General features: G+C 51.0%; 1 protein-coding gene across 3 annotated transcripts; it reads left to right on the top strand.

Annotated features, from left to right (window-relative positions):
- The first annotated feature begins 11 nt into the window (after nucleotides 1-11).
- Nucleotides 12-25576, top strand: RRP1B (ribosomal RNA processing 1B). 3 transcript variants are annotated; one of them, XM_061167492.1, is made up of 17 exons: nucleotides 71-208; nucleotides 4758-6893; nucleotides 7436-7518; nucleotides 8964-9021; nucleotides 10233-10318; nucleotides 10612-10673; nucleotides 11007-11136; nucleotides 12221-12285; nucleotides 12739-12920; nucleotides 15846-15937; nucleotides 16489-16586; nucleotides 17488-17507; nucleotides 18099-18230; nucleotides 18731-19398; nucleotides 20892-21038; nucleotides 22245-22308; nucleotides 22985-25576. In XM_061167492.1, the coding sequence occupies exons 2-17, from the start codon at nucleotides 6887-6889 to the stop codon at nucleotides 23176-23178; spliced, it is 2088 nt and encodes a 695-aa protein (XP_061023475.1). In that variant the 5' UTR covers nucleotides 71-208; nucleotides 4758-6886; the 3' UTR covers nucleotides 23179-25576. The 3 variants fall into 3 exon arrangements, with proteins under 3 accessions (XP_061023474.1, XP_061023473.1, XP_061023475.1); XM_061167491.1 differs by lacking the exon at nucleotides 4758-6893 and having other exon boundaries at nucleotides 12-208; nucleotides 18102-18230; XM_061167490.1 differs by lacking the exon at nucleotides 4758-6893 and having other exon boundaries at nucleotides 12-208.

The following is a 25576-nucleotide window of genomic DNA, read 5'->3' as shown; positions in this document are numbered from 1 at the left end:
CGCAGTCGCGGCCGGGGCGGCTAGGCGGCGGGCGCTCGGTGGCGGCGGGCTGAGGCGGGGGATGCTCCAACGGACGCGATGGCCCCCGCCATGCAGCCGGCCGAGATTCAGTTCGCTCAGCGGCTGGCGTCCCACGAGAAGGGCATCCGGGACCGGGCGATGAGGAAGCTGCGCCAGTACATCAGCGTGAAGACGCAGAGGGAGACAGGTGGGCGCCGGCAGTCCGCCGCGCACATGGCGGCCGGGCGTGGGAGCCTGAGGTGGGCCGGGCAGGGGGGTGCGGGAAGGGGGCCCGGTCGGGAGGTGCGTCACGGGGGACGGCCCGGGGGAGCCGCGGGCAGAGCGGGGAGAGCGTGTGGCACTGAGTCTCACTCCCGCATGTGCTTTTGTGTCCGCTTTCTGCTGGGTCTCGTCCGGTTCTAAGGTTGAGGGGCTGCGGCCGACAAGGTCGGGTGGTCTGCTGAAAGTCACAGTGGGTGGTGAAGCCTAGGATAGACCCGTTCTGTCCAACCCCGAGCCTGGACCCTGGATCACTGGGCTCACCTGATAGATTCTGGTGCGCTCTTCTTTGAGTTACGCCTTCACTTGACCAACACGTTTAGGAGCTGGGATTGCAAAAGAGAAAACAGAATCCCTACCCTGGAGGGAGTTGTCCCGGGAAGTCTAGGGAGGGATTTCTAACTGAAACAGAGCTCCTTTAAGCAAAGTAAAGGAAACGAAAACCAAGGAAAGAAAGCCATCCTCTACATGGGCCGTTGACGTTCAGCAGGTCGGAGAGGAGACGGGCTAGCAGTGCTGAAGGTTAGTAAGTGAGGGAGGGTGAGGGAAGATGAAGTTGAACTAGTAGGCAGTGGCCAGGTCACACCGGGCTTTGTGATTTGGGTTTAAACAGCAGTGGGTGCCATTGAAGGATTTCATTAACTGACCCGTAAATTCCTGAAAGAATGAGCTAGGTGTGCAGTGGAGGTTTTTATGGTACTAGGATAAGTCTAGGCTTCCCTGGTGGCTCAGACTGTAAAGAATCCGCCTGCAATGTGGGGGACCTGGGTTCGATCCCTGGGTCGGGAAGACCCTCCTGGAGAAGGGCATTGCAACCCACTCAAGTATGCTTGCCTGGAGAATCCCATAGACAGAGGAGCCTGGCGGGCTACAGCCCATGGAATCCCAGAGTCTCAGAGAGGACTGAGCGACTGAGCACACAAGATAAGTCTGATTTCTTTATTGCTAGTTCTGGTACATAGAGCCTTTTTCAAAGAATTGATGTTATCTCTCCTTGTGCTGACCTCCTTAGTTAATGTTTTATTTTAAGGAGAAATCACAAAAGACTACCCAGGGGAAAGAAAGTATCATTTCATGGGAAGTCTGCTAGAAAGAGGAATGAAGCCAAACTTCCTGACTTTGACTCTCTTTGGGGTCTCCCCAGCAGATTTAATTTACTCATCCCATATATGCTGGAGGTTTCTAACCCTGGTCTTCTAACCCAGACCTTTGCTGTTTTCAGCTCAGATATGCCCTACTCACCTGGCAACGTCCACCTGTGTGTCCTCAGACCAGAATGTCCAAAAGTGATTCATTTTTCTTCCCCCACCCCCAACCACCAAACCTTTTCTGCTGCCCCTGCTCTTTCATTTTGGATGCTAGTTCCCCTCCCCACCCAGACTCTAGCCAGCCTCCTCTTCCCCACCCTGCATCCAGTGTCCTCTGGTCTCAGCTGTCTCACTTCCTGAACTACTCTCCCCTGCCTGGAGGCCTCCATCTCATCTAGACTTCTGTGGTTGCTTGCTTCCTCGCTCATCTAAACTCCAGTTGCCCCCGGTGAACCCCTGCTCTGGAACCAGCCTGGCTCATCTTCTTAAAACAGCTGGACACGTCAGAATCCCAGGTCTGCGGACCACGGTCTGTCCTCCCTTTCTCTCCATACCTCAGCCCCTCTTCCCCGTGTGACTGCTCCACACTGGTTCCTGGTGTTCAGTACACTGATTCGCACCTCTGCCTTCATGTCTCCCGTTCTCTGAAAAGATCCCCACCCTTCTCCGACTCCCAGCACTCAGTTCAGCATCAATTGCTTGAAAATGCCTTCTGTCTCACCTCACCCTGCCCCGCAAGTATCCCGGGATACCCTATGTGTCTCTGTTATGGCACTTAGCTGCTCTGCTTCTTAATTATCAGTCAATGTGTCACTGTCTCCCCAAAACACTGTAAACTTCCATCTGTTTTCCTAGCTGGAAGTGGGCACGCATCCAGACACGCGAGGGCCGGCCTGTGTACAGAACAGAAGAAGAACCAGATGCAGCGCCTACGGGCTGAGGCTACCAGACAGAGCCTGGTGTTCGAACCCCTTTGGTGAACAGGCTTGGGGTCTGAAACATCGGGGTGGTCCCAGGGCAGGATGCCCAGGGGCGTGCAGTGTCTGGGGTGTGGTCTGAGTTACTTGTCCCATGCTTCTCACAGCGCAGGGAGGGTAGCAGGCCTTCAGGAAAGTGACGGTAAAGTGCACGTCTAGACAGCGGGGATGGGACAGAATGGACGTGGTCTCTGCCACAGCTGTGCCTGTCGGAATAGAAACACACTTTCGGAAATAACTTGGCCTGACAGTGGAACCTTACTGATCCGGTCAATTGTGTCTTGTCTCAGGCATAGAAAAGAGAGTCTGAGATGTCACTCTACTGTCCATTAGTAACTTAGTTTGAAAACAAATTGAAAATATTTATAGAGCTTGAAGCAACTAAGTGTTGCTGTACCACTTTAAGTGTTGATCATTCACAACCACGGAATAACTGCAGTTTTGCTCACAAGGGCTCACTTGTCCCTGTTCACTCACTCGTGCGTTCTGCACACCCGGGGGGTGCCCACTGTAGGTGTGCTGTTGCTGTTTTGGGCACGGCTTTTGGCTCTGGGAATGCAGCTGTGAACAGAATAAATACCTTTGCCTCTTTTTATCTGCAACTCTCAGCCTTTAGGGATTCCATTGTAGCTCAGCTGGTGAAGGATCCACCTGCATTGCAGGAGACCTGGGTTCAATCTGTGGGTTGGGAAGATCCTCTGGAGAAGGGAAAGACTACCTACTCCAGTATTCTGGCCTGGAGAATCCCATGAACTGTATAGTCCACGGGGTCACAAAGAGTCAGACTCCACTGAGCAACTTTCACTTTCACTCAGCATTTACTCTCTAAGAGTAGGATACATTTTAAAATCAATGTGTGATACTTTGATTGCATTCCTGCTCTCTCTTTTGGTGGCACGTAAAATAACAGTGCATCTTGTGGTTCCTGGTGTCTTAGAGTCAGTGGCAGTGATGAGGGAATCAGTACATCTTCACACTGGCAGGGTTGGGGTCTCTCGACCCAGAACTTAATAGAATGACTGGAGCTGAGGTTATTTCCACACAGATGTGGGGTCAAGTGTTATTAACTGGAGCTGAGGCTGTTCCCACACAGATGTGGGTCAAGAGTTAGGGGCTCAACAGGCTCCTGGGCTGATCTCCCCATGAGAGGAGCTGTTGGATTTTCTGTGTCCAAGTCTCACTTTGATGTTAATCTCATTCATTTTGAAGTAACTAAACCTGTATGGTTGTTAGAAACATAGTTGCATTAAGTTTAAGAAGCTCAACCCCAAGAAGAAGATACCAATCCAGAAGCAGCTGTGGGATGAGTCTGCTTTTAAAATCAACATTGTGACAGTTTGTGTGTGGGTGATGTACAAACGTCACACCTCATATAACCAGGGTATGTTGTCCTTCACCTGCAGAGCACTGTCCTTCACTGCAGAGACAGTGAGCATTCTGTTTGGCGTTAAGTACTTCAGAGATTGGTGTCTTGTTTTTCCAAGTTAAGTTCCTGAGTGAAGACGAGGGACTTCTCTACCTGTACTGGGAACAGGTGTTTTTAAAGGGAGCTGTGCCTACTAGGCTGTGGTAGAGGATGTGGGACAGCAGTGTGTGACTGCCACATGCCTCTCACTTGTGCACTCAGTCTTGACCCCGAGTGTGAGCCTCATGTGTCACATGTGTCATGTGTTGGGCCTTTCCAGCAGGGCCCAACCGGTAAGGAGCGGCCCAGGGCCTGACCAGCGCTTTGTCTCCCTGACCTTGGTCACTTCACGTAGGATGAAAGTCAGAACCTGTTTTCACTCACAGCTCCCTTTCCCGCCCGCACTCCAGGATCTGCTCTCCCCGGTCACTCTGGAAATCTCTTGTTTTCCCTCACTAAGGTCTCTAGTGCATCCTTGCCAGCACAGGTGGGTTACCCAGAGGTGCTAGCTGCCCCCCATGATCTCTGAGCAGCGGCTGACACACTGCTTTCCTGGAGAAAACACCCGGAGAGGAACACACACTGCCCTTTTTAAGTGAAAAGGCTTCTGAGCCTCGCGCATACGCAGCAGTGTGTTTCTGCGTCACACATGAGTGTTGCAAAACCGTGCACGAGAAAGATGCCACCAGACCGGGAGCAGGGGCCCTCTGGTAGGGGACTAGTTTCAGGAGGCGAATAAGGACTCTCTAGTGTGTGCTTTGATAGAGTGTCTGATTTTTCTTGCAGTAGAAACGTGTTCTTACTGCTTAGGATTCTTTTTCAGTAGAAACCTGCAGAATGTCCAGGCCCCACTAGTTTTCAGGGAAGAAGCCAAATCTCAGCTTCGTGCTGGGGCTCCGCTGTCTCCAGAGCCCTGCTCCTCCCCAGACAGCTCTGTGCCCCCAGGTTCTCCCATCCTAGACAGGCTCCCGGGCATGTGGCCGGCTCCAAACTTCATCTTCTCTTCAGGTCTCCCGGGAGAGAAGAGAGTGCTTCCTGAGACCCGCGAGAGGGGATCTTCTGTCCATTCTCACACCAGCTCCCTGCCCCCGGGACTCCTGCCTTCCCTCCCAGGCCCTGCCTTGAAAGGGGGCAGCTCTGGAGAGGGCGAGATAGTGAAACTGCTGAGCGGAAACAAGGATGCCCAGTCCCGAGCTTCATGTAGGAACTGGTGTCGTTTAAGTCCTATTTCATCAATGTTTGTGCCTTTCAAGTTTCATTATGATGAGTTTTCTAAACAGTAAAAGAAAAGAAAGAAAACAGCCCATGACAACATTTTCATTTTGATACTCTCATGCCGTTCTTTTTTTTCCCTTCTTTTCTTTAAGGAATATTTCAAATGTATCATTTCAAATGCAAGTACTTTGCTTCAGTATTTATTAATTACCTGGCCAGGTCATCTGATTGGCCCACTTCCTCCTTCCCACGAGATTCTTGGGAAGCAAACCCCTGGTGTCTTATTGCACCTCCTGATACCTGAGTGTGTACCTCTGAGATAAGGACCCTGCTAATGTAACCACATTGTCACACCTTTAGGAAAGTTTTCCTTAATATGAAATATCAATCTTGTGCATTCCCATCATTTCATACACTCTTTATGACAAATTAGAATCCACATGAGACCCACCCATAGTGTTTGCTTGTCGTGTCTACAGCGACTCTTCAATCCTAACAGTTCTTATCCGGCTTTTCTTTTCCTTGCACTTATTTGTTGGAAGAACTGGGTCGTTTGTCCTATGGAGACCCCAACATTTGGGGTTTTGCTGACTGCATCCCATGGTCTCATTTAATTTGTTTTTCTGTCTCCTATAGTTCCTGCAAACTGGTATTAAAAGTTAACATTTGAAGCAATGTAGGTTCAGTTTTTTGTTTTTGTGAGAACACTTACCAAGCAGTTCTGTGTTCTTCCTGCTGCATCATGTGGGGCATCCAATGGGCTTGGTGGTGTTGGTCTGACGCATGCACTGTGAAACCCATCAGTAGCCTTTCATCTGCTGTTTCAGTGCCACTGATGACCCTGCCCAGATAGATCCATGTTTCATTAGTCTGAACATGGTTGGATGTAAACACAGGAGACCATGCCAGAGGTGCTGCAGTTGTGACTAAGTCGGTGTGCTCTGGTGGAGCCCACCACTCACATGTAGTGTCCTCAGTGGGAAGAGCCCCGGGTGTGTCTTATTTGTAACAGACAGGTGAAGGAAAACCAGTTTGCCTGACCCCTAAAGGAAAGGCACTTTAATAAGCCAATTTCACTATAGTTTCTGGCAAATGAGAGCCTATCACAAAGAATCAAAATGCACCGTGATGAAATTGTTGGCATGGGAAAGGTCTTTAGTAACTTGGAGATCAGTACCTTATACAGCTCTTCAGCTTCCTCCAAATAAAATAAGTAAAGCTCATTCTGTCAGAAGGGATCTCCTCATCACTCTGAACTAATCCTGTGGAGTCCTGAGATCACATTGATTCTAAATACATACTTGTTTACATTCACTGCATCTGTCCTTTGCTGCACCGCAGGGTTCTTCCCAGGACCTTCAAGTGAAGGATTATAAAGACCGCTGTAACGGGCATCAGGCTTGAGGGTTCTGTCTGTCCTCTGCAGGCTTGGAGACTGCAGGACTGTGCACTTACCTGATCTCGTGAGTCCTTAGGTTACTCCGCAGTCGTTTGGTGACGCCTAGGGTCAACCCACGGAGAAGGCAATGGCATCCCACTTCAGTACTCTTGCCTGGAAAATCCCATGGACAGAGGAGCCTGGTAGGCTGCAGTCCATGAGGTCGCTAAGAGTCAGACATGACTGAGCGACTTCACTTTCACTTTTCACTTTCATGCTCTGGAGAAGGAAATGGCAACCCACTCCAGTGTTCTTGCCTGGAGAATCCCAGGGATGGGGGAGCCTGGTGGGCTGCCATCTATGGGGTCGCACAGAGTCGGACACAACTGAAGTGACTTAGCAGCAGCAGTAGCAGCAGCAGGGTCGACCCAGGAGGCGGGAGTCTGTGTACAACTTGTGGCTTGGCCGTAGGGATTTCAGGCGGAGAGGAGGGCTGGAATAATGAGAACAAGGCTGACCTGGATGATGCCACCTAAAACTGCACATGCCTGGTAGGTGAAAACTATAACTGGGAAAGAAGGGGTCAAGGTCCAGCCCAGCCCAGATCCCAAAAAAGTCATCTTTGCAGAAATATCCCAAAGCCTGGCCTGTTCCCCTGCGATGGTTGTAGGGACTTGGGCAGAGCATCTGCAGGATTTTCGGCTTAGCTTGGCCAGACCAGTGAGAATGGTGGTGTGGGGGCCGGGGGGAGGAGGTACTAATTTCAGGTAGAGGACCACTTGAGGGAACTCCTAAATGACTCCTGAACTAAATTGGTTAATTTTGTGTGTGGATGACGTTTGCTTTCCTATGCTACTGAGATCATGAGAACACTCTACCACCGCCGCCCTGCCCCATAGCTGACAAAACTAAAGCATTTATGTGTTTGTTTTGTAACAGCAAGAAAATGTATGCTTCGAATAAAAAAGACATTTGCAAGTAAAAGAGTGAAAACATGCACAGTATTATTCTCACTGCTTCTGTGGCAGCTCTAAACTTAAGGAGGAAACGTGCAGACTCTGAAATAGGACTTTTCTGGTCTTTTGCCTTCTAGGGGGTTTCAGCCAAGAAGAACTTCTAAAAATCTGGAAAGGGCTGTTCTATTGCATGTGGGTGCAGGATGAACCTCTTCTGCAGGTAACCTACAGTTCCCTGTGTCATGTTGCTGGACTCGGGGCACCAGTGACTGAGAGACCAGCCTGCTTTATGCTGTATCCATCCCTGATGTGCGGAAACAGATGGAAAACCATTGCTTCAAGGTTTCCCACCACTTGTCCATAGAGAAAGGGATGCAAGCATTGAGGTGAAGTCTTTTTAAAGATGAACAAAGACACATAAATTAGATTTATTATTTCTCTGTCACAGTTTCATAGGTTCCATTGTAAGTTTTACATTATAAAGTTTCTGTTTCCTCCTTTATTAGTTGTGGTCAAAAATAGCATGACACTACCCAGCTCTGGGCCCAGCTCTGCCACAGTTAAGTGGGTGCTGGGGGCAGAGTCTTTGCAGAATGAGCAGTGGTCCTGGAGCTAATGGTCTCATCACAAAGGCAGTGGAGACCTGCCCAGGTGTGCGCACTCACCTGGACCCCTGTCTGCCAAGCACACCAAGCTCTGCCACCAGAGCCATCAAAGAAAGTGGTTTAGGCTCTTGAAGAGCTTTTTTCTGGCGTGTGAAAGCAAGCCTGTCTTTGTAGCAGGAGAAGGTCAGCTTTGGGGGCACTGAAGCCCCCTGATGTACGAAATGCCAGGGTAGGTTTTTACTTGTCTGGCTTTTACCTGCAGCTCTGCCGCTTCCCTGAGCCCTGTAGTGACTCACTTTGATTTCCTGCCTTTACTCCACTGAACATGTTTTGAGTAGGACAGCAGAGCAAAATATTTTTAAGTTACATTCAAAGTGACAACCAACAGCTTTAGTGGAGGAAGGAAACAGATGAATGGGAACATCACTTTCAAGTCCGGGGTTCGTTTAACATGGGTGAGAAAGACTTGAGTTCAGGTGAAGGCCCCATGATAGCAGTGAGGATTATTCTCCTGTGGACACTCCCGGAGGCAGGTTTCTTCATAGACCCAGAGCCCGAGTTCTCCCCTAGACAAGCTTGTGCACCTCAGCAGGATGGCTGCTTTGCTTTCTGCCACCTTGCCCCTGCAGCCTGTCTGCCAGCAAGCAAGCGGGAGCCACATGGAGTGACAATCCCCGTATCTCACTGCCAGCGATGCCCCCTCGTCGCAGTTGGCATCTGCGTTTCCATTATTTGGGGGGATTCGGATGGAATCTCAACCCAAGTTATATGTTGAAAGCCAGGAGTTAAGAGCTGACATTTCTTGTGTGGGTCAGTTGAACTCACCCTAGGGATAATGTGTGTGAGCACACACCTAGTTCTGAAGGCATGTTGAATTGGCACAATAGTCCGTTGAAACTGGGAATTTCACCTGTGAGGCAATTCAGGTGTTCAGATACACTCTTCTTAGTGGAGGTGACAGTGAGAATGGAGGGGATGACCCCCTCCCACAGGCCGTGATGCTGTCCTCTCATGGTTCCACGTAATAACCCCGCTGTTTTTCCCCAACCCCACTTTGCAGGAGGAGCTAGCGAACACTATTTCCCAACTCATCCATGTTGTTAACAACTCAGAGGCTCGTAAGTCCTGATATTTTCGTGACTTTCAAAACTTACTCTTCAGATTTGGTAACTTGCCTAAGAAACCTACTCAATGTCGTTTCTTCTCCTTCCTTCAAAGTTTCCATTTTCCGGGGGGCTAGCGTCACATGAGCCTGGGCAGCTGGAGTGTGAATGTCAGGTGACAGACCGTCCCATGGGGAGCCTGTGTCAGGCTTAGATACTGACACAGTGAGAGGGTGAATGAAGGTGGTGTCCTGGGGGACATCACTTTCGGCATCTCAGAGGTTTCAGAAGAGTCTTAAAAAATAGCAGTCCTCCAGAGTTTCCACATTCTGAGTGAGTTTAACGCTCTCAGAAGCTGCATGTGACTGTGCTGGTGACCGCGGTTACCTCTGGATGCTGGTTGTTCTCCTTGGGACTAGAGCCACTTCAGGTCATCACTGGTAAAAAACTGTAAAGTAACCCCTCTTGACCGAAACAAATAAACAAAGGGAGAAATTAATTATTAATAGTTCTGAGACATTCAGCTTTGATTACTTACAGAAGCAGAGAATGCAGAATTCACTGCTTTTGCCTAGCCCTCCTCAGAACAGAACCATCCAATGGCCTTGTTAACTCTTAGTGATTCTTTGGATTTTAGCAGGCTCCCAGATGACTCTTAAGGATCAAAATTCTGTACATAGAATATACTGTAGCTTTCCATATATGAAGAGAGAATTGTGCAAAAGGAAGTAAAGCAAAAAACAAACTATTTTGGGATAAAAAGTGCTGGTTTCATGCCTCAGAAGAGAAAAATAGTGTTTTGTTAAAGTTCACTCAGCTGACACTGAACATGAAAACAGTAAGGCTGACACTCTGCATAGGTCCCCCAGGTGTTCATCAGATGGATGGCTTAGGACTGATAGTTAAGTGTATTTGGGCAAGAAGGGGCAGTATCTGTGGCTCAGGACATCTTTTGATTTTTAACAGAAGCATGGCTTTACGATGGATAACGAAACATGCTCTAGAGAGCTTTCTAGTCAAACATTAAGATATTCCCAGACTTCTTGTTAAAATAAGTTTTTATTTAAATATAAAAAATTATCAAGCATACTTAGTTACCAACCAGATTTTCTAGCTGCCCAAGAATCCTTGAGAAATCCTAGTCTGTTTCCCTTCGTGAACTTTCTTGCTCTGTGGTGACCCGGCACCCTGCGAACGGAGCGTTCAGAGCCCCTTATTCCCTGCAGAGCACCTGTTCATCCAGACCTTCTGGCAGACCGTGAATCGCGAGTGGCCTGGCATCGATGGGCTCCGCCTGGACAAATTCCACATGGTGAGGGTGGGGCCATAGCCCCTTACCCAGAGCTCCGGGTGGGGGAGGTGGCTGTGCGGTGCATGGTCAGGTGACCGACAGGGGGCACTAGAGGATGTGTTCAGAGGCATCGGCTTTGTCTCTTCCAGCTGTCAGAGTGAGTCTGGGGCAGCTTCATTGACAGTGTTTGATCTAGAAGCTAGCTGTTAGTGTGGGAACTTTCCACTTTGAGGATCCAGGCTGTAGCTGTCGTTCTGCCAAGCTGATGGGTGTTTGTCACTTTCCCTTTGGTAACAACAGTTATCTGTCTCTAGCTGATCCGTCTGGTCCTGAGGCAGTCCTTCGAAGTTCTGAAGCGAAACGGCTGGGAAGAAAGGTTGGTGAACCCTCTGGGTTAGCATTTGAGGGCCTTAAAACTTTAAAGGCAATGGCGTGGTTTTCTAAGTGTTTCAATGAACAAGTCTGAGTCACCTGATCCACGCCTTCCACTCCGAGTACCAGGAACCCAGCGTCCTCATGCCTGAAGAACTTCAAACCCCACAGAGCTGAGCACACACAGCAGCACTTTGTACTCATTCCAGTGATTGTTGAACTTTCTCCGTTGTGCGTTGCTTGTTTAGCAGTTGGGCACAAGAATGTCGCGTTCTCTCTGGGGACGGAGAGGATGTTGGCAGCGGGGGTTGTAGAGCTATGTGTGTTTTTCCTTTAGCCGTATCAAGCTTTTCCTCGACGTCTTGATGAAGGAGGTCCTGCATCCTGAGAGTCGGTCTCCAAACGGAGTGAAGTTCCACTTCATCAACATTTACCTGGACGAGCTGTCCAGGGTGGGCGGGAAGGAGGTAAGCAGGGCAGGCACCCTGCCACAGTGCAAGGGGCCAAGGCACCCCTGAAATGGCAGGGCCTGGGCGCTGCTCTGAGTGCTCCGCAGGCTGGAGGTGAAAGGCTGTTGGCAGGGTTACATCGGCCGCAGCAGCACAGATGGGTCAGCCTGTCCTTTGCCATAGTTCTTCCTCATCTAGAGATGTGTCCTAAGCAGGCAGTGGGTCATGTGGACAAAGATGTGTGCACTAACAGTGTACATAGAAGTCTGATAGCCAGAATCAAAAACAACTTATGCCGTCCACTGAAGAATTCTGTAACAGGAGGAGGTATTCATGAGGTGAAGTTTTTAAAAAGTCAAGGGACTTCCCTGGTGGTCCAGTGGTTAGAAGTTCCACTGCAGCGGGCACCAGTTCACTTCCTGGTTGGGGAACTAAATTCCCAAAAGCTGCGTTGTGTGAGATGGATAGATAGATAGATAGCAGTATGGAGGACTGTCCAGTGGTTAGGACTCCTTGCTTCCACCTCAGGGAACATGGGTTTAATCCCTGGTCAGGGGACTGAGATCCCGCATGCCATGTGGCCTGGCCAAAAAAAAATAGGGGAAAAAAGGGGTAGACAGAGCTGCACAGATGGAAGGGCTTGTTAAGACACAGGCTGGGGAGGGAATGACACGGTTTCAGCAAGCCAGGGATTGTCTGAACCGGGGATGAGGAGCAGTGATGTACTTTTTTCTTTCACAAGTGTCTGCAATGAACACGTGTTTGTTTTTTGTTTGTTTCATAATTAAAAGAAAGTGTATGTTGTTTTTTAAATCCTTTACCTCGGTGTCTGGGAGTGTCCTGTCCCCGTGGAGGAGGGAGTCTCTGTTGGGAATGTAGGACGGAACGGTGCCTTTCGGGGTGGGCAGTCCTCTCCGGCCACTGTGCTGAGATGCTTGGATGACTGGATGGTGGCCATGACCTTTAGCAGAGTGCGTTTTGGGCATTGTGAGAGATGTGTTGGTCTGATTCAACCTGTCTGAAAAACACAAATGGTTCCTTTTTCAAGGACACATCTAAAAGGCTTTTTTTTCCCCCCCTCATTTTTTTTCCTTTGTTACAGCTTTTGGCAGATCAGAATCTCAAGTTTATTGATCCATTCTGCAAGATCGCTGCCAAGAGTAGGGAGTAAGTGATTCATGTGTTTCTTTTACCACTTCAGTTGGTATTTCTTTATGGGGGCTGGTGGTAAAATTGTAGGTGAAATATGATGCACAGGTCAGCCAGTGCTCAGAAGCACCAAGTTCTAACTCCCGTCAGCTCTGAGTCCTGGCGGGCACTCCCAGCTATGTTTCCCAGGGGCTCCACGAATCTCCCCTCCCCGCACCCCTCCTGCGCCCGGGTCCTTCTGTCCCGGGTCCCACCTCTCCATCACACGGCGCTCAGCATTAATGGCCCCTCATGGCTGCAGTGGATCACCACAGGGTGTAACTGGGAATGCAGTGCTGGCCCACGGGTCCCTGGTGGGCTGGACTGGGCGAGCAGTGGCGTTCTCCGCCTCTCACCCCGCTGCGCTCCTTGAGGGAACAGAGTCCAGGCCATCCGTTAACCACGCTCTCTCTGCTGTGCTTCCGCCCTCAGCCAGACTTTGGTACAGACTATAGCTAGGGGTGTTTTTGAAGTCATTGTAGATCAGTCTCCTTTTGTACCTGAAGAGACAGTCAAGGAACAGAAAACACAAGTGGGTGGCAGCAACCTCTCAGAGGAAGAGACATCTGAAAACGAAATGACGTGGAGAAAAGCAGTCAGGAAAAAGAAAGCAGGTGAGAAAATTTACTTGAAGGGTCTCTCTTAGGTGAAATTCACGTCAGAGGAACAGTTTGCAGTGCGTTTGTTGGCAGCTCACTGACTGCCACGTGGAGTTCATCAGAGGGGCCTCTGCCATGAGCAGCGCCCACGGAGGGAAGCAGGGCTATGTTAAGACGCCTGCACGGTGCAGAGCCTGGCCACCCTGGGCGTACACATACACATGCACACTTCTTTGCATCTCCCAGGCCACGGGGCTTTCTTCCAGGGTTTCATCATTTCCATTGCTATTGTTTTGGGTTCTGTGTGTTTCTTGATGTTGCAGCTTTTAAAAAAAAAAATCCTAATGTGGCCTCATGCCTGTTGAAGGGTCCCTGGTCGGAGACCCGATTTACAGATGTGTTGGGAATGCAATCTTGTGTCTGTAGCTCTCCTCTCTGTCTCTGCCTTCCTCCAGGATTCTTTACCTTAGGGTGTGTAAACACCCACCATGGACGCACCTCGCTCTCAGCACTGTTTAATGTCCATGGGACTCACATGGGGCATTTAAATCGCAGCCTCATCAGAATTTCCTGTGGTTTATAGCATCTCAGTGCCTTGGCGGTAGGTGAAGGGCCAATTCAGGGTGTACCCATGCCTTTGAAATGTCCTGGAGTCATTAAAAAGGAAAGTTTTCAAAAATTAACAGCCAGGGAAAATTTTTTATAGCAAGACATGAAAACCTAGACAACATTTTTAAAAAGCAGAGGTATCACTTTGCTTACAGAAGTCCATATAGTCAAAGTTATGGTTTTTCCAGTAGTCATGTACGGATGTGAGAGTAGAACCATAAAGAAGGCTGAGCACTGAAGAATTGTTGCTTTCAAGTTGTGCTGGAGAAGACTCTTAACAGTCCCTTGTACTGGCAAGGAGATCAAACCAGTCAATCCTAAAGGAAATCAACCCTGAATATTCATTGGAAGGACTGATGCTGAGTCACCAATACTTGGGCCACCTGATGCAAAGAACTGACTCACTGGAAAAGACTCTGTTGCTGGGAATAATTGAATGCATGAGGAGAAGCGGAGAGCAGCAGAGGATGAGATGGTTGGGTGGCATCACTGACTCAGTGGACATGAATTTGAACAAACTCCTGGAGATAGTGAAGGATAGGGAGGCCTGGCATGCTGCAGTCCACAGGGTCGCCAAGAGTTGACACAGCTTAGTGATTCAACAATAACAGGAATCCTCTGTGGGAAGTGCCTGGTTTTTATGTTTAGACATAGATGTATGTATGTATCTGGAAGCGTATATAAGATGGTAGGAGCTAGCCTGCACAGCAAAATTGTACATGATCTCTTATTTTCCTTTGTGCTTTTGTCTGTTTTTCTAAGTCCTCTACGATGATGTTATTTTATTTTTTAGTCAGGAAAGAAGTCTTTAAGAAAGAAAAGACAAGATATTGTCATTTTAAATTCACTATGGGCGACAACATGGTGCTTGAACAGCCCCAAGCACGTTTTGTGTTGTCTCTAGACCTCTCCTGCTGCCAGTTTCTGTCTGAACCAGAGCACCCCCCTTCCCTAAGCGCCTTCCAAGATTTCCTCCCAGGTTCTCCATCAAATGCTTGGGGGACCTGCCCAGTCTTTTGCCTGAGGCCACACCACTCACAAGCTAAGAGCCTGCCAGAGACAGGACACCTGTGAGGGCTTGTGAGATCTCAACAGCAACGTGCATCTGCTTCTCCATGGCTGTGATGCTCTGTTATTTAGTACATGTCAACAGTCACGTTAGCTGTATTTGTTGGTTATCCATTTTGTTCTGTGTTTTAATAATTTATTTTTTGGCTGTGCTGGGTCTTCATTGCTGCTCAGGCTTTGCTCTAGGTGCGGCAACTGGGGGCCTCTCTCTAGTTTGGATGACAGGCTTCTCAGTGGGTGTGGCATGTGGACTTAGTTGCGGCTTCCAGGCTTTGGAGCGCAGGCTCAGTATTAGTAATTATAGTGAACAGGCTTAGTTGTTCCTTGGTATGTGGGATCTTCCCGGACCAGGGATCAGACCTATGTCTCCTGCATTGGCAGGCAGATTCTTTACCACTGAACCACCAGGGAAGCCCTATCTGTTTTAAATATAGCAGTGTGTACATGTTGATCCCAAACTCCTAACTATCCCTTCCCCCCAGTTCTTCTCCCCTGGCAGTCATGAGTTCTCCAAGTCTATGAGTCTGTTTCTGATTTGTAGGTTTATTTGTGTCATTTCTTTTTAGATTCTACGTAGAAGGGATGTTATATGATATTTCTCCTCTGTCTGATTGACTTCACTCTGTATGATCTCTAAGTCCGTCCATGTTGGTTTCATTTTTTTAATGGCTGAGTAATATTCCACTGTGTATATGTACCATCTTCTTTATCAGTTCCTCTCTTGATGGACACTTAGGAACAACGGGAGGAAGGAAGGAAGGACTTACTATGCAGCACCGGGAACTCTGTTCAATGTTATGTGGCCACCTGGACGGGAAGGGAGTTTGGGGAAGCATGGATATATGTGTATGTGTGGCTGAGTCCCTTTGCTGTCCACCGAAAACTATCACAAAATCGTCAATTGGCTGTATTCCAATATAAAATAAAAAGTTTTAAAAAGTCGTGTCAGCATCAGGTCATTGTGTTTCCTGGGGTGGCCCCTTGGAACATTCACCAGTGCCTCAGCTTTCCTGAAACAGGGCACAGACTGTACACTCCTCCCACTGGCTCGAGCCCCTGGCCTACAAGTTTGCTGTCCACCTCCACTGCAGTTCATGGTGGGAGTTTTGTTTGTGAGGTAATTAAAAGGCAAAATGTATGAGTTTTTTTTTTTAATGTCTGGAGGTTGAAAATACCAAAAAGACACCTAATTGGACAGTGGCTCCTTTAGGGGCAGCTGTGGCCATGTGTCTGAACTGTGTCTGTGGATCTGTGTGTTGATAGCACGGGGCAAATATCACTCTGGAAAAGAGTGCAGCCAGGAAGGCGGACAGGATGGCGGCGGAAGTGTGGAGGACACTGGGCCACTTCTCCAGGTTGGTAGCAGTTGTTTCTCTTTGTAGAAAGCTGCCTAACTGAAGGAGAATTAGGGTCAGAGATAATTAAACCACAGCCCTAATGCATAAGGTTCTTTTTAATCTCTGGGTCACTGGTGTCACTTTTCTTGTAATGAGCTTATTGGAGACAGATTTAAAGACAATGGCATTTTGAAAGATGTCAGTCTTTGTTTTGGCTTGAATAAGTGAGATTTGTATTCTGTACAATTAAGCCAGCCCGATGGTACTCTTTCAATAAAGGGAGTTTACTATGTAACCAAGTACAAATTGAACATCTAGATTAAATTTAGAGAACAACACAGCCCCCTAAATTTTCATGAAGAAGAGGTAAAACAAAGAATAGCTTCCCCCAAGAATAAGTAGAAGGAAGTTTTCAACGACTGTGACTATTAGGCTTCTGGTGGGCAAGCTTTAGGCACACTGTGTGGACATCCTACGGGAGTGCTCTGGGCTGCTGTCTCCAGTTGGCATGATTCTGGGTCAGGCGGGGCTGTACTTCCAGCAGACATGTAGTGTTTCTTCTCACCTAGTTTGACTACAAGGCAGTTGCTGACCGACTCCTGGAAATGACCAACAGGAAAAACATCCCTCCCTTCAACAGGAAAAGTCTCTCCGAGCTCATCAAGAAGTAAGTGACTGGGGAGGAAGGTTTCACCTGGCCGTCCTCCACGTTCAAGCCCCGCCCTTCTGTTTCACTCCAGGCAGGAGCTATCACCCACTCACCTTGAAAGTTTCTGCCCTTCACCTTACACACACGTTCACTGGAAGGTTCCATGGAGACAGCTGCTCTTGGCTCTCCAGTTCCACTCTGCCCATGCAGCTGCAGTCACCCTCTAGCTATGTGGTAGAGATGGAGGAGGAGGTGGCAGCAGGGGTCAAAGAGCAGCTCCGCTACCTCCTGCCCACCTCCCCGTGAGTGTGCCGGAAGCGTGGTTCTGTCACCTGCGTGACCACGAAGCCCCACGGCTCGTTGCAACTGATGACAGGTAGCAGCTGAGCCCGGTTGCGCGCTGTGAGCCGCCCTGTCCCGAGCACTTACACAGATTATATCACGTTCAGGAGGGCCCACAGGGCAGCTTCTGGGATTGCCCCGTTTGACAGATGAGGCAGCGGGGGTACAAGGAGGCAGCCCATCGCCTGGGCTTGCAGCTGCCAGACCTGGGGCTGGACTCAGCCTTTCTGCTCCCCGGCGCTGCCTCAGCCCGGCACACGCCTCCACACTTGCTTTTGTTTTAACTCAGCACAGTCATGTACAGCAAAACAGTGCTGGCTGTCTCCGCTCAGTAACAGAGCGACTGGAATGTAAGTAGAGGTGGAAGCTTCTCCGCCCCCAGTTTCGCTGGGATGTGCCAGGACAAAGCCTTGGATCTTCATGTCATGCGTGTGATACTTGGGGGCAGTTTTTTCCATCTCAATAATGATTTTAAGGGAAAACAGATATCTCTTATATCATAAAAGGTTAGCGCATGTGTTTATGGGAGGCAGGAAGACGTGGTTTCTTTAGGAGCCTTTGTTGTTTTCTTTTTCAGATTCCAAGATCTCTCTGAAGGTGAGGAAAATCAGAAGACTGTATTTGGTGATGTTCTCAGTGAACATGGGCACCCCCGAACCGGGCGCCATTCTTCCTGTCAGGGTGGGGTTGGAGGTGGGGGGGATTAACAGGAGGATTCCAGCTTGAATCTTCCTGAAGAACGGTCAATCTCAGGGTCCCTCTCATTGGGATCAGCCAGCCTCCAGTCCCCCTGGGTGGGGGAGGGGAACTGCTCCTTGGGAGCTGGGTTACATTTGAACAGGTGGGTGTGTCTGCTGCCCCTGCCTCTGGTGCACTTGGGGTGCTTCGAATTGGGGGGCCCCACAGACCTTGTTGAAATGTGGAGGTGGCACAGCCGAACCTCTGGGGGGTGAGCTCTAGAGGCTGTCACCCTGGAACTACAGTCCCTGACCTCACCTCAACTGAGAAACCCACAAACTGTAGTCTATAATTCCTGCATCAGCAACTTTTCAGGTTGGGGTTGGAGAAGCAATAAGGGACTCGGCAGGAATCAGGGTTAAAATTACCCACATGGGGGTCAGGGCCGTGATTGTCTCAGAAAGCTGACCAGACGTGTCTTTGTGACCAGACATTGTCTTTGGTGTCCAGCAGGCAGTCTCTCTCACCTCAGTTTTGCTGAGGATAGCACTGCTGACGAAGATGACCAGACCCGCAGTCAAGGAACACATAAGAAGAAAGGGAATAAACTTTTGCAGAAGACAGACATGGCAGGAGGGAAAGGTGAGCCGCGGAGCTCTCAGTCAGCACACGGTGGGCTAGCGTGGCCCTGGGAGCACCTTTCACGTCCACACGGGTCATCGCAGGGTGAAAGCCATCACTCTTAGGGGCTAAGACGCATAGAGAGCGTGTCTCCGGGTGTTATGCTATTTTCCGGGGGACCGTACTCCAGCCTTGCTGAAGTGGAAGTGTAGCGGACTCCTGATGCAGGGAGAGGGTGGGGATGTGGATGTGCCCCTTCAGGGCACTTGTTTTATTACCAGGTATGGGCCTAAAAATTTGTAGGAATCTGAATACTGTTTCAGATCCATTTACATCAAAATAAGCCTCAGGAAGGTTTCCAGGCATGGTTGGGGAGGGCAAGAGATGGGCAAGTGAGAAAGCTTGTGGGATTTGAGGGCACAGAGAAGGACCTGGCGGGGACTGGCGACATGCTATGGGTACCCCCAACCCTGGCAGGTCCCCTGGGCACCGGGCACTTGTTGACTGACTTGTGTCTGTAGGAACCAAGTTCTTCCCTGCCAAGGAAGAGGAGAGCAAAGGTGGCATTCCAAAGAAAAAGAGGAAAAAGAAGAAGAAGAACCAACTCCTCCAGGCTGAATGCACAGGGCCCAGTGGGGAAACCACAAGCCAAGAACAGAATGGGAGCGAGGAGCCAGAGGCCAGTCCCAAAAGAGCCCCGGAGGCAAGTGGAGCTGAGCTGGGAATTTTGGCCATGCCGGGCACCCGGGAGCAGAGCAGCTTGGAGCGCCCCTCCTTACAGAGTAGGAGGAAGCGGCCCAGGAAGAGGAGCCCACGGATCCAGGTGGAGGGCCTGGAGTCAACAGCATCGCCTCTGGAGGGGGTAGCCCCTCGAGTGGCCCCAGCCAGCGGTGCCCCGGTCCTGAAGAGGAGGCGGGAGCTGGGAGCCCTGCTGGTCAATGGCAGTGGCCCGCCTGTGCTGGCCTGGCCCGCGCCCCAGAGGGAAGGACCCCCAGCCAGCCCAGCAGACAGAGGGGACTGCCCCGCCACCCTGCCCCCGGGCGAGAAACTGAAGAAGAGTGGGGGGCCCAGCGGCCTTGACCTCTACAACTCGTGTGCTCAGAAAGCTGCCATTTTGAAAAAGAGGAAGAAAATGAAGGAGATGTCAAACTCTGTGGAGCCCAGAGGGATGAAGCTCGTCCCAGCCCTGGTAAGGCAGAGGGGGGCTCCCAGGCAGGAGTGTCCGGGCCCCACCTCCTCGGCCCCAGGGCAGGGGGCAGTCAGACCCTGGACCAGGAGCCGTCATGGCTCCTAACACCCTCTACCAAGGAGTAAACAGTGACCTGTCTCGGGGGCTTCCGGTGCCTCCCCTCCCACTCTCGCCCTCTGTGATCAGAGGTGTGACAGGGCCAGCATTAGACTGGGGGATCGCCCCAATGGCCCAGCAGGCACCCCACCTCCACGGGGTAAACAGGCAGGGGGCCCCATCACGTGTGGAGCTTGTGTTCCTCCTACAGCTCCTGGCTCGTCCTGGGCTTCGTTGGCAGGAGAAGAAGCCCCAGACTCTTACCCTGTTCTTTTTCACTAAGCTTTTCTCCCCTTGGATCTCTGGAGCAGATAGAAGCAGGGACCAGTCTCTGGTCCCTGCAGCTCTCACCCTCCTCCCTGGACATGCGTGTGGCCGTGCCCATGGAGGGCAGCCATCGTCTCCCTGGGCTGCTTCCACTCCTCGCACGGCCTGTGGGGCTCAGTGCGTGACCCCTTGGGCCTCCCAGGGCCTTGTTTATGGAACCTGCAAGGACGCGGGCAGAACGTGTGCCAGGCCTCATGGTGCAGGACCCCCGAGGGGTCAGTGGGAGGTCTGAGGGTGGGAAACAGGGCATTCAGCTGGGATCCAGGAAGTCCGCTCTCACCTCAGACCTTCCCTGACACTGGAACACCTGTGTCACCTCCCCGGGGCTCTGCAGCCTCAGCCCATCACCCACTGGTCATTGCTGCTCGTGCTGCTTAACTGAGAACGAACGTCTGAGAAGTTCTCTTTTTTCCCTGGCAGCCCCTCTCAGAGACGATTGGAGGGTCTGGGGAGGTCTTCCTCCACAAGGGGCAGCGTTCTAGCCCAGGTCTGCAGTTCCAGGTTCCCTCCAGGGGAGGGTGGCAAACTTCTGAGCCAGAACACCAGGGACTTGCCAAAACCACTGTGTGACGGGGGCCACCTTGGGTTTCCCTGACCCCTGAGGCCCTGGAACAGGAGCGGGCTCTGCTGTGGACAGGTGTCAGTATAAAGTCCCAGGGAAGGTTCTGTGCCTGCCCCGTCCCAAGCCCACGGAGCCTGACAGTGTCACACCCACCCTCCGTGCAGACTCTCCATGGGCGGTGGGGTCTGTTCAGAAGTGAGACAGTGAGCTACAACTTAGCACACGGTCTCTGAAAGCCAGAAACCCTCCAACATGGGCACAGGTTTGTAGATGGGTGAAAGTGGGTTCTGGTGGCCGAGAAGACAGGAGACCCCTGGCTGTGGACACAGAGCCAACGCAGGGAGGTGGGGGTTTCTGCAACATCTGCTCCAGAAGTGAGCTGTTGACAGACTGTCGCCAGGGGTCCGATCAGGGGCCTGGGGTGCGCCTGTAGGGGGGTCCTGTGTTTTGTCTGTTCCCTTCCCACGTGCATGGGTGGGAGTGACCCCGTCTCATCCCCCTCACACAGGGCAGTGGTGGGGTGCATGGCCCTTTGAAGAAGAAGCTGAGGACGGAGAAGGACTTCGTGAAGTTTGACGCCGCGTCCTCCCCGAAGCCCCTGTTCTTCAGGAAGGCCAAGGGCAGCATCGCTGCCTCACCAGGCCCCACCCTGCAGGTACTTGCCCCACACTGCTCTCCCCCCACACAGTCCCACCCCAGACTTCCGAGGCTCAGCTGGAGCCCTGCTGCTGCACCCTGACCCTCACCCACCTACAGTCAACCTCTAGCCTCTGCTGCTGTCCCCGGCATGCAGGCCCCCGTTCAGGGAGTCAGGCTGGCCTGAGGCAGACTGGGGGCTTGGCCAGGGAACTTGAGGTGCAGTCGGTGATGCTGTTGTACATCAGCAAGACATGGAGGTCATCCTCGAATTCACGAGAACAAGCAGTGAGGGGGGAGGGCGGAGACTCTGGAGAGCCTGGGGCTGTAGGTCTGCCCAGGACATTTGGGGTGGGTAGGAGAGGTCCCAGTGGTGGGAGGGGGTGTGGCTGTTCTCGGGTCAGCAAAGCAGGGTCAGCTCTGCTGAGTGCTCCTCGGAGTGAGCAAGTCCAGGCCAGGCTGCTGGGCTGCGTCCAGTCTGCTTCCAGAAGACACGGGTCCTGGTGGAGCCATCAAGATGAGCATGCATGCTTGACTGGCCCTGCCAGGGCAGCCACAGCAGGTAGACGTTTAAATAGCACCCACTCAGAGACTTCCCTGGTGACCCAGTGGTTAAGACTCTCGCTCTCAATGCATGGGACACAGGTTTGATCCCTGGAGAGGGAACTAAGATCCTGCATGCCCCACGATACAGCCAAAAAAATTAAGATAACAAGCACCCACTTGAACCAGCAGAGTGACTACTGTCTGTGTTAATGTTTGTGTGTTCTTTTAAGGTGTTTTGGGGATATATTTGTTCAGTGACTCAAGACTTGTGCAAGCCAAGTTTCTGTCCTAAAACTTGGTGATGTTAAAGCAAAAATGGTGGACAGAACTATGGAGTTCTAGGGAGCTTGTCAGGGTGCTTCAAGGTGCAGAATGGGTCCCCTTCCAGAGTCCTTGTCACAGGACGTTGGGACACGCATGTCCGTTGCCCACAGAAGCTAGGTTCTCTTACAGGGCGCTCAGTACTCCACTCACAAGATGAACTGTGGGGCCTGGACCAGCGTGTTCCCTGGAGGTGTCAACCGTCCTCACTCTGCTCTCTCTCCTCCCGGGACCCCATGACGGGCGGTTCCTGCAGAGCGGGGCTGGCTTGCCAGTGCCATGCCTGGAGGCACCGTGGGTTCTGGGGACAGCTTAGCCACCATCTTTTTACTTGTTGCCCTGCCATTTTTTCCTGTAGTCACACAGAACCCCGTCCAGCTCCAAGAAGGTGACCTTTGGGTTGAACAGGAACATGACAGCAGGTAAGCATGGGTTAGGGTTAGGTCTGTCTGTGGGTCTTTCTGTCACTGTGGCTGCCTTGGTCCAGGCACCCAGTCCAGGTTCAGGGAGGGTTGGGGGGGGATTGTCTGACTGCTTTTAGTACAGGTGTGATTAGTTTTGTTTCTTCAAAGGAGGAAACCAAGCTTTTTAGGAATACATAATGAGTTTAGGTCCTGGCTGTGTTAGGGACCACAAGTAAGTACGCGCACACATGTGTGTGTGTGTATGGTCCTGGCTGTGTTTAGGGCCCACAAGTAAGGGTGTGTGTGAGCAGAGGGGAGGGACTATCTGGAAAGGACCTGAGAAACTCTGGTTTTTTAGAGCTAGAGAAAACAGGAGGAGTAAATCTGCCACGAAGGAAAGGCTCCTCCTGAAACTGTTTAAACCTGGGGTTCATTCCAGACCCAACTCAGGGTTCACCAAGCATCTGTGTTCTATAACTACCCCATGGCCCACCAGTGGCCCATCCAGGTGGCCTTGGGGCATTTTCCATAGAGAAGAAAAGGCATCTGAGGGAAGGAGCCTCACTGGCGGCCCCTGCTCCCGGGCTGAAGGCCCATGGGAGCCCGCAGGGGGTGGAGCAGCACCAGTGGGGCCAGTGGGCAGACAAGAGGAGTCATGCCCTGTTAACTGTGGCCTGGCTTTCGTCCGAGGCAGAGTTCAAGAAGACAGACAAGAGCATCTTGGTCAGTCCTACGGGCCCCTCCCGAGTGGCCTTCAACCCTGAGCAGAGGCCCCTCCATGGGGTGCTGAAGACCCCCACCAGCTCACCGGCCAGCACCCCTCTGGGCCCCAAGAAACCGCTGACCACCATGCCAAAGAGAAGGCCAACAGCTATGGACTTTTTCTAAGATAGTCAGAGTCCTTTTAAAGACTGCTTTTGTACAGAATATTCTATAAATTATAATGTTTAAAAGGCAGGGGCCTTTGTATTGTTTTTATAAATTCCCATGAATTGTGTGTACAGGGCTCTAGGTGAGCCTCAGGTCTGCTCCCTGGCCCTGTTGGCAGGGCTGCGGGCAGTGTTCACACATGAGCCGTCCACTCTCCACGCCCTGGCTGCGGGCGCGAGGCCGTGGGCCTGGGAGCTCGCTGCCAGCGCCCCAGCGCTGCTGCTGTGCCTGCTCGTGTCCGGGGCTCAGGTTGCCTCCAGCCCCTGCGTGTGCAGCTGTGAGCGAGGCTGGTTTTCTGATGGTTTGTGGTCTTAAGAGTCTTTTGTTTTTCGAAGCACGATTCCCACGTTGTGTGGGTATTCCGCGGTCCTAGGTAGATGACATAGCTGCATCAGCAATGCTGTGCTTTCTCTCCGCGCGCTCAGCGGGGTGACCCTTCGAGTAGGGTATGGGGGGCGGGAGGGGAGAGCCTCTGCCCTCAGGGTCGGCTGCTTCCTCCCTCCCTCTGCCTTGGCCTGGTTTCCTACCTCTAAGCAAGCCTAGGGGGTCCTCCCAGGCACCGCACACCCGCCCGTGTCCAGGTCCTCGTGCCACCTGTGCGCCTTGACCCCCGCGGCTGGCAGCCCTTGGCAGCACCCCCATCCTGAGTCCCGACTCCTTCCTTCAGAGGCGCAGCTGCCATGTCTAAAGTGTGGCTTCCTGCCGGAAGGCCAAAGAAGCAACCTTTAAGAATTGTCTATGCTTATTTATTTGTTTGTAGCTACCTTTTTTTCAGATGTTGAAGCTTGCACTTACAGATTTTTATAAAGTTCTAAATTTAGTTAATTACAGCAGATGGGGTGGGAAACGCTCAGAATTCAGTTGGAAAAACAGAAACACAGCTTAGAGCAGTGCTGGCCCGGTGGTTGCTCAAGCCCTGGGAAACGGCATCTGCCCCTTGGGCCTGGGTGATGGACAGGACGCTGATCTGAAACCTTAGGAAAGCCCCTGGGCACCCCCTTCCTGGCCACATCATGAGCTGCATTCTCAGAGGAGGTGGCATAATCTGGGGAAGACATACTTTCAGGTCTCAGCTCGATGCGTCTCAGGCCTCCCCAGCAGAGAACCTCGGTAGTCCCAGCCGCAACTTGGGGTGACAGGGACCCACTGGGGCTGCAGGGCTGGTGTGACTTCAGTTTCCTTGATCACGTGATCAGTATGGGGCCTCTGCCAAGACCTGGGTCCAGTCAGGGGGCCCTGGTGAGGAGGAGGACGTCTGGACTTTGTGCTCGGCCTGCTGTCTAATGAAGCTGTGTCACGTCAGGCCACGAGGAAGAAATCATTACTGCTGTGCTGTTAAATCGTCGCTGTAACGCCAGGTCTCACGCACCAGGTCACCTTGTGGTTGCATGGTTTTTAGTGTGCTGCCTTTGATATAATCTTATCGAAACCAAAACTGATAGTATGAAAAGGTTAGATTTGAACACTCAGATATTTTTAACTTTTTATTTAAAAAAAATGTCTCATTATCCTTGGTCAAATTATTTTTCTAACAGTTCTTATTTCAGTGTTAAAGATGGGTCATGTAGCCAAATGGCCATCTAATCCTGCGATGTTAAGACCCTTGTCTTAGCGAGGCATCCAGTGGTGAAAATGGCTTGTTGGTCCTCCAGTTGAGGGCGAGAACTTTCCTTCTTCGCTGTGGTGCGTCAGCTGTCTGTCAGGCCCCAACAGGGGCCTCCTGGGGACCCGGGCCCAGGAGTGACAGTGTGTCTTGGGTTCCATCTATCTTTCTCTGAACCTGTTCTGACTTACTCCATTTTGTGGGTAAACTCAGTAGGTTTACTGCAGCTTATAATTAATGCATAAATTTGGGCTACAATTTTTAGAAATTCTCATTCCATGCATTTAACAAGAATGTATCCATAATGAAAATGTCTTCTGAATGCCAGTTTTCTATTGGGTGCATGTCATTTTCCTAGATAAATTGCCAGGGACACTTGAACATCCAGAAAAGGAAATTATTTAAATCCGTGCCGGTGGTCTTTCAGTATTTTGTAAAACGATCATCTTCCCTTGAACCCCACAGGATTGATCGATTTTGTACGGTTTGGTATCTCACTTTGCAAACGTTGTTACCCTTTCTAACTTTTACTAAAGCGAAAGCACAAAGAAAAGCGTAAAGAAAACCGGAAAGCCGTCACTAGTGTGGGAAAGAACATGAACCCGACTCTGTCTCTCAATGTGTGTGTGTGTTTTCTCTGACTTTTCCTGACGCTACTGGCAAGGCCTGTTTGTTTACAATCATTTTGTATTCGTGTCTACAGGGTTTGTCAGTACTCATCAAAGCCAAATCCAATTAAAAAAAAAAAAAACC

Source organism: Dama dama, chromosome 19 (genome assembly GCF_033118175.1).
Source record: "Dama dama isolate Ldn47 chromosome 19, ASM3311817v1, whole genome shotgun sequence".
NCBI lineage: Eukaryota > Metazoa > Chordata > Mammalia > Artiodactyla > Cervidae > Dama > Dama dama.
Note: the sequence above shows the minus strand (reverse complement) of the source record. Positions and strands in the feature narration are given on the sequence as shown.